Here is a 16,905-nt window from a genome sequence, read left to right on the forward strand (position 1 = left end):
TCTCCCTACCGCAATTTTGTCCTGACACCTGGGCATCACTCAGAGCTTGTTTATTAGCTGCTATTTCATGGATTAAGTCCCTTGCTGATTAGGTCTGAAAGCATAAAAATATCAAACACCGAAGAACATCCTTTTTTAAGAAAACATTTACATATCCCACACTTCGCAACACAGCTAACAGGGGTAGATCTGCTGGGCTCGGGGAACGACCCCCCGGGTCGCCCCTCACGGTTCCCGCCAACGCGGCGGGCGGGGCGGGGCGGGGGCGGGGCCCGGCCCGGGGGCGGGGCGGGTTTGGCGCGCGTTTGGCGCGCTGGGGGCGCGCGCTTCCCGCCGCGGCCATGTCTCGGCAGAGCACCCTGCTCCGCTTCTTCTCCAAGGCCAACCCGGCCCCGCCGGGGGACGCCGCGCCGGCAGCCGCCCCTGCGCCGGCAGCCGCCCCTCCGCCGGCCGGCGCGGGGCTCCGGCGGCGCCGGGGCTCGGGGGAGCAGAACGGCCGCCAGGCCGCCCGAGGCACCCGCGGCGGGGCGGGCGGAGCGGCGGCGCGGGCCGGGGAGAACGGCGAGAAGGGCGAGGGGGACGGCGCGGCCGTGAAGGCCTCCAGGTACCGGCGGGGGAAGCGGGGAGGCCGCAGGAGCGCGGCCGGAGGCGGGAAGGGAAGGCGGGACGGGGCTGCTGCCGGCAGCGGTGGGAGCCCCTCGGGCCGCCCCTGTCGTCGCTCCCGTCGTTGTCCCGCCCCCTGTGCCGTGGATGTGGTGCTGTCCCAACCCATGTGCTGTGGATGTGGTGCTGTCCCGCCCCCATTCCCTGGATGCGGTGTCCGGCTGTGCAGGCCTGCAGCGGCCCGCGCTCCCGGCGGGCCTGGGCCGGCGGGACAATGGGACACCTGCGGGGAGCGGAGCCGCGGGGTTGGTTTTTGCTCTTTGGGAATAGTGTGTCACTCGTGCATGTATTTCCTTTCCGTGGTGTATCATAGAATGGATCAGGTTGGAAGGGACCAGGGTGTCATCCGGTCCAGCCTCCCTGCTCAGGCAGGGTCGTCCCAGAGGACATGGCACAGGATTGTGTCCAGGCTGTTCTTGGATACCTCCAGTGAGGGTGATGCCATACCCTCTCTGGGCAACGTCTTCCAGCCTGTGGCCACACACAGAGTAAATAAGTTCTTCTCCGTGTTCAGGTGGAACTTCCTGAGCATCAGTTTCTGCCTGTTGCCTCTTGTCCTATTGGTTGGCACCACCAAGAAGAGCCTGGATCCAGCTTCTTGGCACCCTCCACTTTACATGTTTATACACATTGATGAGGTCCCTGCTTGGTCCTCTCATCTTGAGGCTGAACAGGCCCAACTCCCTTAGCCTTTCCTCTAAGAGAGATGCTTCATCTCTGTTACCCTCCTCTGGGACCTCCGTGTCTCTCTTGTACTGCACACCATGATGGCAAGTGTCCCACATGTCAGCGAACTGAGTGTTGCTGGTTCTTGGACCACAGCCCTCAGGAATATCCTGGCCATCATCTGTGGGAGTGTGGCAGTGGCTGAAATATCAGGGGAGGAGGAGAGAGAAAATAAAAGCTGCATCAGGTGCTTTGCAGTGGGGACAGAGTTTTTTATTTATTCATTTTTTGTAACTTGAGGGTTTTTTTAAAATCTTACTCTTTTCCTTTAGGTGCTCTACAGGAAAACTTGTCTTAGTTATGTAGGTTGACAATTCGTAACACCTAGTCTGCCATCTTTTAGGTAAGGTCTGGTTGGACCCAGCTACTCTCTCACTCCCTTAGAGAGTCCCACGAAGAGTCTGCTTACATCAGGCTGTAGGTGGCCCAGCTTGAGGAGAAGGGTTGGACAAGATGACCTCCAGAGATCTCTTCCAACCTCAGCCAGTTTTCTGTGACTGTGAATCCAGAGGAGGCCACAGAGATGCCTGGGGAGCTGGAGCACCTCTCCTGTGTAGACAGGTTGAGAGAGTTGGGGTTGTTCAGCCTGAAGAAGAGAAGGCTTCAGGGAGACCTTATAGCATTTTCCAGTACCTAAAGAGGCCTACAAGAAACCTGGGGAGGGACTTTTTACAAGTAGTGATAGGACAAGGGAGAATGGCTTTAAACTGAAAGAGAGTAGGTTTAGATTAGATATCAGGAGGAAATTCTTTACTGTGAGGGTGGTGAGGCACTGGCACACGTTACCCAGAGAAGTTGTGGATGCCCCATCCCTGGAAATGTTCAAGGCCAGGTTGGATGGGGCTTTGAGCAACCTGGTCTAGTGGAAGGTGTTCCTGCCCATGGCAGGGGGTTTGGAACTAGATGATCTTTAGGGTCTCTTCAGACCCAAACCATTCTGTGATAAAACTCTGTCTCTGTGGGGATCCAGTAGAACTTGGGGGAGCAAATAAAAGACAATTGAGAGGTATTGGTGGTGGTGTAGAAGGACTGTGTAATCCAGGTTGTACCACCTGGGAGCCTTCCAAGACCCAAGGGGCGTAAGCTGCTCAGAAGCAGTGTACAGTTACAGTTATGAAGAGAGCTCTTTTAAATGTTCCTTAAATTACACATTTGTTGTCTCTGCAGTGTCTCCTGTGAGTATTCTCCTGGGGACTTGGTCTGGGCCAAGATGGAAGGTTATCCTTGGTGGCCATGTCTCATATACAACCACCCGACTGAAAGAACAATAGTCAGAGGAAAAGGAAAATCCACTCGTGTCCATGTACAGTTTTTTGATGACAGCCCTACAAGAGGCTGGATCAGCATTAAATATCTGAGGCCATATAAAGGTAAGAGATACAAACTAAACTTTCTGAAGTAGAAATATGCCACTTGTTTTGGAAAAATGTGCTTGAAGTATAAGGGTATGGTATTCTCCATAGAGAAAGAGCAGCAAAACCAAGATTAGAATTGAGCATGTTTTGTACTTTGTAAATTAGAGACAGCAAGTTTTTGAGGATTACAGGTACATTATGGTTATACAGTTCTTTGAACATAAACCACTAAGCCCTCTTGTTTATTAGATTAGAACAACTAATTAAGCAAACTTGCTTATGCTTTAAAGATTTTTCCTTCATTTCTCCCATCAACATAACAAGTATCTAAAGGATAAATCCAGTAATTCCACTTTTAGCCCTGAAATCCTTCATTTATTAGGAGTGTTGAACCCAGTTTTTAAGCAGCTACTTAGGAACTCTAGTTTGTCCAGAATCAGAAGACTAGGCTCAGGATGTTAGGTAACTAAAATTCATTCTACTGTGGTGTTTCTTTTAGGCAATGCAGCAGTTTTGTTAATAAAATATATAACTTGAGAATTGAGTGTGTTTGTGAGGGTATTGCTTGTAGTTACCAATCAAAGTTGGTCTTTGTCATATTGAAGAAATGACTTGGCCAACTAGTGAAAATCAAATATATCAAGAATTGTCATTTTGCATAATAAATCTTACCTTATTAATAATCATGATCTGTTTTCCCCTTATTTAATAATTTTACTGTTGCTGAAAACTAAATCATTGTGAACTGTCATGTGTAAATCATGTTGCTGTGAACTGTCTTGTTGGTCAGTCAGATACTTTGGGTGTAATACGATATTTCTGATGTGCTTTAGGATTTGCTTATGTCAGTGAAAAAACTAAATTTAAACAGAGTCTTCCTTTTTACAAGTCAGAGTTCCATCTCATGTCATCATGTAGCCACATTTTTTTGTCTCCTTTATGCTTCAAGGCACCGCACTTTGGCCATAGTTTTAAATTAAAATGGTAATGTCATTGCCATGAGTGTTAACATAATGTAGTGCAAGTGAGTTGGTCCATGGTTTATATGTCCCTTCCCTGAAGGTATTTTAAAAGGATCAAGTGGATTTTAAGAGCTTGCAGTTGCACTTAAAAGCAAATACAGCTAAGGGGAATTAATCTGTTTGCCAATAGAAAATTGTGGAAAAATAAGAAGTCACAGATACACAGGTCTTTCCATGAGAAATGTGCTGAATGTGGAACAGAGTAAAAATATTTAAAATATGTGGTTTGCTTGAAAATTCAAGCAAAAAGCATCTTGGTATACAAAGTAAGAGTGTTGGAGTCTTTGGATAAGAAAATGGTGAAGCTTCTTGTGTTGTGTTATTGTTTTTACCTGAGTAAATTTAGACTGGACAGGGCCAGAGGTGTAACAGCTGGGCATGCGAGAAGGGCAGGTGAATACCAGTTGGTAGAGTGAATATGCAGGTGTTGCACACTTGAGTGTGCAGTTAAATTATAGGAGGAGATTTTTCTCCTGCCATTGTTCAATTGCATTTAATATTAATGCAAAATATTTTTAGATTGCCTCACTGCATTTGCAAAACTAGAACGGAGAGATCTGGATTGTTAATGTGTTGCATTTGTGCTGTAGAAGGAGCTACTTGTAACTCCCTGCTTTGCTACTGCAAGCTCGAAGAAATGAGTGTGAGCAAGAGTCCCATTTGGCTTCTTTCTGAGGTAGTCGGCCTCCTATGAGTCGGCTGCCTGTTGTCTGCCTCTGAGTCGGAGCTGAAGCTTCAGTCAATAGCACCGTGTGATGGGATTCACAGGAGTGGGTGTGAGGACCTATCCAAACAGATCCTACTGTCGGATGCAGACAGATAGACTTGTTAGAGCAGAAGCAGGAATTGCCCTTCTTTATCTATCACATGCTCGTGTCCTCTTTCTCCTTTCCCCGAGTTGAATATATGATATCTTATATATAGCACTGTTTTCTTGAGCATGGCGTTAAGATGAATCTCAGTGTCTTTGTGGACCCTTTCTAGAAACCAGTCTGTGGATTGGTTGGCTTTGGTTTTGTGCTGTGTACAGGTGGTGGAAGGAGGAACTGCCGTGCCATGGGGCTGTGAAAGAGGATGAAGGAATGGTGCAGTTATTAATAGCAGGCTTTGCTCGATACCCTGCAGTGTCAGGGTGAATCACCAGTGTGATTGAGGATCAGCTAATCTGGCTAATAGGTTAGTGTTGGGTCTGGACACCTTGCTGCTCTTCCAGGAGCAGTTTGGAGGCCAGCAGAGCTTTATTCAAGAGGTCTGTGTCATAGGTGACTCGTGCCTATAATGTGAAGATAACTTTGTGGCTGAACTTCCCTGTGATTGCTAAAATACCCGTGTGGTCTCAGTCAGGCCCGTTCACTGCACTTGCGAGTGTGAAGCGTTATTTTCAATAGTTACTACAGTGAGTGTGAGGGTGTTTAGAGCTCAGCTTAGAAGTATTCACACGTGGTAATGAGTTACAGAAATAGAAGCAATTCTTCAAGTGTTCATGTACTAGGTAGGCATTTCATTTATGAGTGTTTATACTTTCTCTAGGGGTAGTTTATCAGGCTGAGTGATGAGTTACTATATTTAAGTATGGTGAGAATGTCTGGTAACAATGCAGAATGTTAGGGACTTATACTAGTTGTCTGAATACATTTAAAAGTGAAGCACGAACACTAACTGTCTAAATGGTAGACTAACTGCAGTTTCTGACAAATTTGTGGTTTTGCAGGTTCATCAGATGGGGAGACGCTGAAGGGAGGAATGTTTTACAGTATGAAGCCTGAAATTAAAAGAGCAATGGTGTTAGCAGATGATGCAATGAACAAAGATAAAACTAAGCGGCTTGAGCTGGCAGTATGCAATGAACCTTCAGACACAGAGGAGGAGGAAGAGGAGGAAATAGAGGTAAAATGTCTCTTACTTGCTGTCATTTTCAGAAATAGTACTAGAACCTAGGAGCTGTGTCTTGGAACTAAGCATGGAATATCCTGCAATTCTCTGATACAGTAATCACAGCTTATCTCCTCTTTAATCGTATATGTATGTGTATCCATATGTCTTTTTTTTTTTTACTGCTTCTGTGTTGTCAGGTCACATGCTGATCTCTCACCTTTTCTAGTTTGAAAGACAAGTCTCTCTGGTGTTTTGCGTGGTAAGGACTGACCTCAGAAGCTACTTAACTTCCCTGACTCTCTTCACTCATCACTCTCTGGGTGACCCACTTTCTCACTCATAAGTGCTTTTTTTTAGTGCATCTTTTTAATCTTCTCTATCTGTTATTCATAGTCCAAGTTGCCTTAAGTTTGATCTGAAGTTTTAGTGTGTCATAACGTAGAAGTTTGTAACATTTGTTCATGGCAATGGTGCAGTGGGCATTGGCACTTTGTACTCACTCCAGTCCCTCCACTGATTTTTTTTCCGGTGCTGTCGCTGGAATTATTAAATTGTAAGGCTGAAAAGGCAAATAATGGGAGTTTCTTTTTCATGCACAATCTTCTTGAAGGTTACTATAAGGTAGTATGTTTCTAGGTGGAAATAAGTAGTTAACTCAAAAGTAAAAATCAAGGGCAAATCTCACATGGGCTTGTACTGAAAGGTAGCAAGACTTCATCATGTTTCTGACAAAAGTTAACATTGAGTTGGTTTATGGAGGCGTTTCTCCTTTTTGCTGAATTTCATGTGCTATATACTTTTTGTGCAGTTTAAATGTTTCGTTCATCAGCATCAATTAAGCACATGAATGAAGCTGTAAAGGATACAAATAGGACTAATTATGCCACTGGCCAGTAGCAGTTAGTTATCCAGAAAAAACCTGAATTCTGTTAAGGTAAATGGAATTGGCTGTGGCTCTGCTGTCTCTTGCTTGAAGTATCATAGCTACAGCATTATTGCACACTTTTGCACTTCTTTTTGCATCAGTGACTTTGTACGAGAATTATCTATGGGTAAAATAATTTATTTTTCCAGGAGATGAGTGAAAATGCATCAGGCAACAGTGATGATTGCAGTAGTGAGGAGGACATGAAGAGCAATAAGCGAGTAAAGAGCAGGGAAAGAGCCGTAAAAACCAAGAGAAGAAGAGTGTTGGATTCTGACAGTGACCAGGAAGGCTCTGACACGGAGTTCAAGCCCGATGTGAAAGAAGCAGCAAGCAGTGAGGAAGCGAGTAGTGGGGTAGATGAAAATGAATCTTCTGACACAGAGACAGATGCAGAGAGTGTTGCAGAAAGTCCCATTAAAGTCCCTTCTAAACGAAAGAGAACAGAGGTGAAAAAGCCTGCTAAAAGGAGTAGCTTAGGAAATGAGTCTTCTGAAACACCCAAAAGAGCAGCAACTGTCTCTTCAGAAGCCAAGTCCAAGCTGACATCATTTGCAGCACCTGAAAGTTTTGAGTCTCAAGCAAATGCTTGCAATGGAGGCGTTGGTGGCTTCACAGTGTGGGAACACGAAAAGCTTGATTGGCTGCAGGAAGGGAGGAGGAAAGATGCGCACAGGAAGCGTCAGGGTGACCCTGATTATGACCCTTCCACTCTCTATGTGCCCGAGGATTATCTCAACAAGTGTACACCGGGAATGCGGAGGTGGTGGCAGCTGAAAAGTCAGAACTTTGATGCTGTGATTTTCTACAAAGTTGGAAAGTTCTACGAGTTGTATCATATGGATGCAGTCATTGGTGTAAATGAGCTGGGCCTGATCTTTATGAAAGGTACTTGGGCCCATTCAGGTTTTCCAGAAATTGCATTTGGCAGATTCTCTGATGTTCTAGTGCAGAAGGGCTACAAGGTAGCCCGGGTCGAGCAAACGGAAACTCCTGAAATGATGGAAGCGCGCTGCAAGTCAACGGCCCACACCACAAAGTTTGACAGGGTGGTACGCCGAGAAATCTGCAGGATCATCACCAAAGGAACTCAGACTTACAGCATTATGGACTGTGATCCCTCTGAGAACCACAGCAGATACCTTCTGTGTGTTAAGGAGAAAGAAGACTCGTCCGGACAACGTGTTTACGGGGTCTGCTTTGTTGACACATCAGTGGGGAAGTTTTTTGTAGGCCAGTTCTCAGATGACCGTCACTGCTCGAGGTTTAGGACTTTAGTAGCACATTACACTCCTGTGCAGGTTCTCTATGAGAAGGGGAACCTGTCTGTGGACACACAGAAGATACTGAAGGGCTCACTTGTTTCTTGCATTCAGGAAGGGCTGATCTCGGGTTCCCAGTTCTGGAATGCTTCTAAAACACTAAAAGTCCTTCTTGAAGAAGAGTATTTCAAGGAGAAGCAGAACTCTGAAAATGGGTGTTCTCTGCCCTCTGTAATCAAATCTCTGACTTCAGAGAGTGACTCCCTGGGATTAACTCCTGGTGATAACAGTGAATTAGCTTTGTCAGCTCTTGGGGGGTGTGTCTTCTATCTCAAAAGATGTCTGATTGATCAAGAGCTGCTATCACGGGCAAACTTCGAGGAATATGTTCCTGTGGATATTGCTGCTGCAAAACCTATGAGTTCAAGTAGTTTGTTTGCCAAAACTGACCAGCGGATGGTGCTGGATGGAGTCACCCTGATGAACTTGGAAGTTTTGCAGAATGGAACCAATGGAAGCACAGAAGGTACTTTGTTGGAAAGGATTGATTCTTGTTGTACACCATTTGGGAAGCGACTCCTGAAACAGTGGCTTTGTGCTCCGCTTTGTAATCCTAAATCCATCAATGCTCGTTTGGATGCTGTTGAGGACCTCGTAGCAGTGCCAGATAAAATGGCTGAAGTTAGTGAGCACCTGAAGAAACTGCCTGACCTTGAAAGGCTGCTCAACAAAATTCACAGTATTGGATCACCACTTAAAAGCCAGAACCATCCTGACAGCAGGGCCATCTTTTACGAAGAAATCAAATACAGTAAAAAAAAAATTGCTGACTTTCTGTCTGCACTGGAGGGTTTTAAAGTAATGAATGAAATTGTTGATGTCATGGAAGAGGTTGCCAGTGACTTCAAATCTAAAGTCCTGAGGCAGCTAGTCACCCGCAAAGCCACAAATCCAGACGGCCGCTTCCCAGACTTGAGTGCAGAGCTTACAAGATGGGATACTGCTTTTGATCACAACCAGGCTCGGAAGACAGGGGTGATTACTCCAAAGGCAGGTTTTGACCCCGATTATGATGGAGCACTACAGGATATTAAAGCTGTCGAGGAAGATCTTCGCAAGTACCTGGATAAGCAGCGCAAACTGCTCGGATCCAAATCCATCCAGTACTGGGGGACAGGCAAAAACCGATACCAAATGGAAATACCGGAAAGCGTCGTATCACGTAACTTGCCCGAGGAGTACGAGCTGAGGTCGAGCAGGAAGGGGTACAAGCGTTACTGGACCAAGGAGATCGAGAAGAATCTGGCAGCGATGGTCAACGCGGAAGAGCGGCGCGACGCAGCGCTGAAGGACTGCATGAGGCGCCTGTTCTACAACTTTGATAAAAACAGCAAGGACTGGCAGGCAGCTGTGGAGTGCATTGCTGTGCTGGGTAAGAGCTCTGCTTCATTCTGACATAGGGTAAAAATTACTCTTGTGTAGGAAATGATGGCATCTGATCTGGATAAGCAAAAAAGGCTTGTTGTGAGCTCTTAAGTTGTAGTTTAAAAACTCTGATTGTGGTAACAGCTTTGATAGTTAACAGTGATTCCCTGTTTCCTTCCTGTCAGTAAATGGCAGGACAGTTGCTGGGTCTGGATGTTTGCAAGCTCTTTCTTCGTTCCTGTTGTGTGGTTGTAGATGTGCAGCCGAGTATTTCTCACTGTTCAGCGTAGCCTGGTGGGTCTCTCACTGCTTCCCGATTCTTGTGTATGGATTAGTAGCTTCTTATTAAATGGAGGTATAAAGATCTAACCTGCTAGTCATCTCCTTTCTATCTGAGCAGGCTGCTCTCTCAGCAGCCTTTAAAAATAAAGAAGTGGTGATTGTCAAGCCTTGAAGAAGGTAGTCTACTAGGAAGACTTCCCCATATCTTTCTAAATTTCTGAGATAGAACAGTCTCCTCTATTCCCTTCTCAGGACTGGCATACTTTTGTACTGTGGATTTTCTGCTAGGATGAGGGATTCTGGGATGTCTTTGTTCCAGGGAAAAATGAGAGCTTTCTCTGAATGCCACTGGGGCAGAAAAGGGAGGACAGGTGGGCAGGCAGTGTTGACTGGGAATGGATTCGCTGGGAGATCTGGGAAGCAGTGACATCAGCTACACCACAACATCAGAGAATTCTGATCAATTCAGAATACTGAATTTGTTTCCAGTAGAGGCTGAGCTGTAGTTTTCTGTCTGTGGAGCCTCTAAAATCATAGAATGGTCTCGTTTTGTAGATAATCAACTTTTAGAACCTTAGATCTCAGCTTACTGGGGGAACTTGTACTGCTGGTTTTCGCTGGACCAGCAGAATTTTCATATTTATATAAATTTCCTCTGGCAACTTTTAAGCAGCATTATGATCCTTCACAAAGTAATTCACTGTCACAGAAGCTGATTTCCTCTTTACTTACTCTAAATAAAAAAACAATGCAAAAAACTAATATTTTATACATGTACTTTTACAGTGAAATTATGTGGATTTTAAAGACTTTAAAAAAGCTAGAGGGGAGGATTTTAACCTGACAACACTAGAAATCTGGAAGGAATGAGGAAAGGCAGTGTAAATATTCCCACCTTTTACTTGTTCTGGAGTGCTCCTTGGGTGTTTTCCTTTAGAGGAAAATGGAATGAACTGGAAAATTGTGTTTACAAAATTGCTATTCAGTGAGTAAATGAATTTCAGTGAATGAAGAAAGATGAAAGCGTGACTTACTGGAATGTCTCCTAATTTTATAGATGTCTTGATGTGCCTTGCTCGCTACAGTCAAGATGGCGATGGACCTCTGTGCCGACCTGTAATTGTGCTGCCTGTGGACAGTGCTCCTCCCTTCCTGGAACTTAGAAACTCACGCCATCCATGCATTACAAAAACCTTCTTTGGGGACGAGTTTATTCCCAACGACATCGTGATAGGCAGCAGAGATGAAGGCAGCGGCAGCGAAGCTTCCTGTGTGTTGGTAACCGGCCCGAATATGGGCGGCAAATCTACGCTCATGAGACAGGTGATGGGCTGTCTGTGTAAGGTCAAACGTTCCACAGTGCCTCTGTGTTCGGCATAAGGGAATTACAAGGCCTGGCTGTTGCCAGAGGAGGTCCCAGAAGTGGTCTTTGGAGTGTGCAGCACAGCACAACAACCGCACTGTAAAGTCTGGTAGAAAATGCCCATGTTTAGATAGATTTTCTACTTTCACTTTAAGGAGGAATAAGTTTTATTTCTCCTGTGAGAGATGGTTGGGGAAAAGTGATAGAGTACCCTTTATCTTTTTCAAGTGACTTATCTAGGACTTGGCATCATCTGGCAAAAGATGCTTCTGCAGGTTGAACAAGATGAAACTAGAGATCAATGGCAACTGTGAAAGCAACAGGGAGTTTGCTTTATAAATGCTGCTTGCTGTGATAACTTGTGTTTTGAAACCTTCCAGAGTAGTTTAGTCCTGCCTGAGATTATGATGCTGCAGCCTGGAGCTGTTAAAACAGTAGGAAGCTTTATGTACTCTAGTCTTTGCTTTAGGGGAAAACAGAGTTTCATCCCCTCGTTCTCGATGTGGAACTGAAGCTCCAAGCACATTGTAGAAACGTGACTGTGTCCATGTCTGTTCTGCAGGCTGGTCTCCTGGCTATCATGGCTCAGCTGGGGTGCTACGTACCTGCGGAGGCCTGCAGGCTCACCCCCATTGACAGGGTGTTCACGCGGCTCGGCGCCTCAGACAGAATCATGTCGGGTGAGTTATTCCAAAGGGCTTTTGCCACCCAGCCCAGTGACTTTCTTCTCTTGCTTTGAGTGGCAAGTTGGAAAGGGATGGTACCTTGATTGTGCAGAGAGAGCTGGGCACTATCTGTTGCCTCTCATTGTTCAGAGTGGAAACAGGATCGTAGTTAGACTTTATTTCTTTCACATGCATGTCCGTTGTTATTTCTGACAGACACATAGGATCACTTTTAATGAATTTTAATATTAAAAGCTGGATACCAGTCTGAGGGATATCTTTTTGGATATGGTACAGTTGATTATATTCTACTCACATTGATATCTTTTTCTAAGTTTTCTGAAATGAGACAGTGATATTTGGGTAGCTGTTGTAGAAGAGTTTTTTGTACCTTATCGCCAGGCCTAGAAGTCCCTTGTTTCAGTCAGAATGCCTTATGTCTGAAATCTGATTTCTTCAGACAAGGAAAAGAACCAGGCTTCTTTCTTAGAAGCAGTAGTTGACAATTTTTGGGAGTATTTTGTCTCTTTAATGGAGAGGAAGAAACAAGTGGAGGATGACACAACAACTGGAATGGGAAGTCTGCCTGTGGTGGTGGGCAAAGTGTCACTGGGCTAGAAAAACAAAATTATTGTTGTGGTAAGAAGAGCAGTATCACTGCTCATTTAAGGAGGGCACAGATTTTCTGTGATCTCTCTGCTGAAAAATATGGGTCAGTGATTATGAAAGGATTTAAGCCTACTGGACTTGTTGCACATAAGGAATTTGGAAACGAATCATTCTGAGTTCTTAATTAAAAAAAATATTTACACTTCCCCAAATCAAGGCTTTTCTTTGCACCTAGAGAATGTTATTAAGGTTTTCTTTGCCTAGCTAGTTTCCATTTTAATTTCAGTACAAAACCAAATCTTAATTGTAGAAGAATACCTAAGTGCTTATGGCAGAAATAAAAACCGCCCTTCCTGCACGAGAGGCGGTCTAGCAAAATGCAGCATTTTCAATTTTTTTCTATCAACTGAGAACTATTCTTTTACAAATATGTGCACAAATGTTTTAACATTTCACATCGTGAGGCTGAACACTGCACAGAAGAACTAGGTTTGATATCTGTTCTTGATGCAATAGTTTGCACACTGTGTAGATAAGAAAGCACAGCAAAAGTTGTTCCATGGCAGTTGCTCTGTAATGGATGTCAACAGGGCTTTTATGAAGTTAGTTTTTTAAGCAATATAATTTTGAAATTGCCTGTGCAATTTTTAGGGCTTTATTTTCTAAAATGAATAAACGATTATTCTTAAACATTGGTAAAAACATACTCAGTCTTGGGAATTTCTTTAAATGAATGCAGAACATCAGGATTAGTGGACACTGCTTAATAATTCATGTTGGACAACTTACGTTAGAGCAAAGCAGTGCTCATGCAGCACAAGTACAGGAATTAAATGCTTGCTTTTATTGGAATAATTTACATTAATTGCTACTGCTTGTGATTATTTGTAATGACCACTACAAAGAAATAGTAAATCCAGACTTTATAAGTGTGCATTTATCATGTGAAAGGGTGGGAATAATTGTGTGCCTCTGCTTGTAATCTGCTAAAACCAATTTCACATTTAAATTTCAGGCCTTGTATTATCTGGGTTGCTTCAACTCCCATGAGATGTTCAAGCCTCAGCAGCAGAATACTTCTCTTGTCACATTTCACTCAAGAGAGTGCATACAAATAAAGCCCTTATTATCCAAATAATTTTTTACCTTATGACATCACAACCAAACCAGTAATTCCAGTCTCTCAGTCTTTGCTTGCTTTTTCACTGAAAAGTCACACACACCTTAGGCCTGTCTCATGCATTTAGAGCAAGAAGGGGCCAAAGATTCCCCCCATCTTGTATCCTTAGTGCCCCTGTTTTTGTCCAGCTGGTATATTTGACCAGTGCTGTGAAAGGTGGACAGATATGGTGGCCTTAAAACTTAATTAACTGTACTCATGCCTATGCCTGTACTCTTAGGGAACCAAACCCTGCTTTTTCTGGCAAATGGAAGCCCACCATTTTCACACTGGAAATAAAGCTCTATGTTTTTGTTCCATTTCAGTTTGCTGTCGAGTTTCACTTTACCTTAACCAAGATTTTAGTGAAGATTAAATGGGGGTTGAGTTGTGGTTTTCAGATCTTTTTGACTACTTTTTTTTTTTGTCATTTCCTTTAAAGGTGAAAGCACCTTCTTTGTTGAACTGAGTGAGACTTCCAGCATTCTCCAGCATGCAACAGAGCATTCTCTCGTTCTTGTGGATGAACTGGGTAATTACTCTATAGTTTTAACATAATGCTCCTGATGTTTAACTGGTCAGTGTCTAATGCTCTCTAAAACGTGTATTTCTTGTGTGCCCCAGGACCTGATACACCACCTCCCACCCCCCCCCATTATTATCCTATTTCCAGCTGTGTTTCCCTGCTTTTCCTTTACATAATTACTTGCAGCAAACCTCAGGAGAGCAGAAACATCTTTTTCTGCAGTGCAGAGGAGTGTGATTGTTACAGGGCAAATACTTGGGTCACTTCCCACTGATCCTGGTGGCTCTCACCACTCACTGCTGTTTGTCCACACAGTGCAGAGGGAGAAAAACCAACACTACAAATGCATTGCTGCATTTGCCTTTAGAAAGGCACCTCAACCTCTGTGGTTCTTCGTTTTAACAATTAAAGGGATGTGCGTCTCTCCCCAGTAGCAAGTAAACTATGGACTGAATTTACTCTGCTGCTTCTGTTCCCGAGTGTGCCAAAGCTGTCCTGTTTTCCCTCCAGGCAGAGGCACAGCTACTTTCGATGGAACAGCTATAGCGAGTGCTGTGGTGAAGGAGCTGGCAGAGAAGATCCGGTGTCGGACGCTGTTCTCCACTCACTACCACTCGCTGGTGGAGGACCATTCCCACAGCGCGGCCGTGCGCCTGGGGCACATGGTACGTGTGAGCGCAGCACAAGCCATGGGGCCTGAAGGACAGGATTTTTCCTTGTGGCTGGGGGGGATCCCATGCTGTGCACCCTTTCCTGTGCTCTTCTACCCCGAGTCACAGGCATTTTGAGAGGAGGACATGACGTCCCGTGCATTTATTAGGCTGTAGGCCTGTGTTGCAAACACTGACTTGTGCCTTGCACTTCCTAGGCATGCATGGTTGAAAATGAGAGTGAGGATCCAAGCCAGGAAACAATTACGTTCCTGTACAAGTTCGCTGAAGGAGCATGCCCGAAGAGCTACGGCTTCAATGCAGCAAGACTTGCAGATATTCCAGATGAAGTTATTCAGAAGGGGCACAGAAAAGCCAAAGAGTTTGAAAAAACAACCCTTTCACTAAGAGTGTTTAGGTAAGGCTTTGGGTTTCTGTATTTAAGTTGCACATTACTTTGTGGGTACCCACTTTAAAATCTAGGGAGTGGCTTTTGCTCAGTCTCACAGCAGTGGGGGCAGCTACTACTTTTGGGAATAGCAAACGTACTTCACAGAGAGGGGAAGGAGGTACTACAGGAGGGCAGATATGATTGGCAGCGCGGTATTTTATGCCAGTCTTAATTTGCACAGAGGTGCTGGGCTGGCTGTGTGCTGAGCCACACTGGGGGAAAGGCTGTGCAGTGCTGGGGGGCACTGGGGGGACCTTAGAGCGGTACTGGAGCCTCTGCTGCTGGCAGCCTTCACACCAGGCCCAGCATCTTCTGTGTCTCCCAAAGCTGTGCCAGGATAGGGAGCTTAAGCTCTGCCCCTCAGTGTCTATCCATGTTCAGTAAAGGTGTTTTTTCCCCTCAGGTATCTGTGCCAGGTGGTGGATGGTGCAACAAGTGATGCAAATGCTGTGCAGAAACTCACCGCGATGATCAGCCACCTTTAGGGACATGCAGGTTTTGTATGGGCAGTTTCTCAAAAACACGGTAACAGACAACATTATGATCTAATAAACTTTATTTTTTAAAAATGACCATTTTTCCATTGTCTTTCCTAGGAAATTAAACCCTTTAATTCATACCTACCCTCTACATAATGGTTATTGAGTACTCCACAATATATTAAGTCTAGATGTTATGGTACATGCATACACTTTCAGGCTGTTGATTACCCACTGTCACCAATACACATAAATGGAAAAAAGCTATGAAACTGTATAGGGCTGTATATATACTTGTCTCAGCTTCATTAGAGCAGGAAATTGCTGTGATTTTTTTCCAGCAGGTTATGTAAGTAATGTCCAGACTGTTCAAAAAAAACTATGAACAGAGTAAAGTACAAGACTGTTTTGAGGAGACTTTCTACTGTGTACTTTAAAACATAGTAAAATTTCTTTCACAAAACTTAGTTACATGGGTACTTTGTTTTATAGTGCATTATAGTCTAGGAAGTCTCATTAAAACACTCGCTTTTTTCTTTTTGTTAGGGTGGTTTGAGTACAGACTATTGCTGGGGCAGGGGAGGAGATTATTCTAACTTCAGAGGACACCAGAAAAATTGCTGGATATAATTTAAGATTAGTGTTTTCTCTTTCATAGAAAGAACGTACATACTGGGACATGAGTACAGTTACAGCAAGTCTAGGTGTGCTAACAAAACAGGACACATTCAAGTACAATAAGATTTTTTTGCTTGAAATTAGAAACAAACTACATGAGATTAAAGCATTAAAATCATATTTCTCAATCTGAATAAATGTTAAAAAATCAAAAGAAATGCAGAAGTGCTAGCTCACATTTTTACCATGTTACAAAAGCAATTGGTACCCATGTCCATAAAGGCAGCAACAAAGAATGCTGCTTGTCTACAGAATAGTACTACTGCAAATTGGACTGCGTTTCAATGCTACTTGTAAAAACACCAGCTCTCAGAAGTTGGTATCTGTACAAAATTGCAGCTCATTTTTCTTCACTTCTGTCCCTTCAAAGTCTTTGTTTACACAGTAATGCTAAAACGCCCAGTTCTGTTATCCTGAGTCAACATATTGCCACTTTCTTTTTTGGTAGGTTGAGCTCCATAGTGTCAACACCTCACACATCCGCTTTAATACAGTCTCTTTCTGCAGAAATGGGCAAGTGTAACTTCCTCCAAAAAAAAAGTTTTAATAGGTATGATATTAGAATGGCAGGACTTTCTTTCTGAAAGGAATTCAGTTGTGCTGCAATGTATTAGATTCTATAGGTGGAGCAGAGTCATATAGTGTGTCTGTATCGTGTGTAGGCTCTCCGGCAAGCGTACAGGGATTGGACAGTGTTCCAGCACCACAGTCACAGAAAAACCTACAACGAGAGAGAGCTCTTTAGTGTCTGCCTCCCTCGTGCTCTCCGCACAGCCCCACGCCCTCGTCT

General features: G+C 44.2%; 2 protein-coding genes across 3 annotated transcripts in view; one reads left to right on the forward strand and one right to left on the reverse strand.

Annotated features, from left to right (window-relative positions):
* Window positions 1–326: 326 nt before the first annotated feature.
* On the forward strand, window positions 327–15,530 carry MSH6 (mutS homolog 6). Its single transcript, XM_027712941.2, has 10 exons — window positions 327–604; window positions 2,557–2,759; window positions 5,478–5,653; window positions 6,716–9,260; window positions 10,593–10,858; window positions 11,461–11,578; window positions 13,774–13,863; window positions 14,368–14,522; window positions 14,726–14,925; window positions 15,362–15,530. Exons 1-10 carry the CDS (start codon window positions 342–344, stop codon window positions 15,441–15,443), a joined length of 4,098 nt encoding a protein of 1,365 aa, XP_027568742.2. The 5' UTR covers window positions 327–341; the 3' UTR covers window positions 15,444–15,530.
* FBXO11 (F-box protein 11) overlaps window positions 15,497–16,905 on the reverse strand; it is a 72,180-nt gene continuing 70,771 nt past the window's right edge. For both annotated transcript variants that reach the window (XM_039378692.1, XM_039378691.1), the window contains exon 23: window positions 15,497–16,836. In XM_039378692.1, the coding sequence (XP_039234626.1) occupies window positions 16,707–16,836 (130 nt within the window). In that variant the 3' untranslated portion in view covers window positions 15,497–16,706. The remainder of the gene's footprint in view (window positions 16,837–16,905) is intronic.

The sequence above is a fragment of the Pipra filicauda genome, unplaced genomic scaffold, assembly GCF_003945595.2.
Source record: "Pipra filicauda isolate LSUMZ 115617 unplaced genomic scaffold, ASM394559v2 scaffold143_size2779998_pilon, whole genome shotgun sequence".
NCBI lineage: Eukaryota > Metazoa > Chordata > Aves > Passeriformes > Pipridae > Pipra > Pipra filicauda.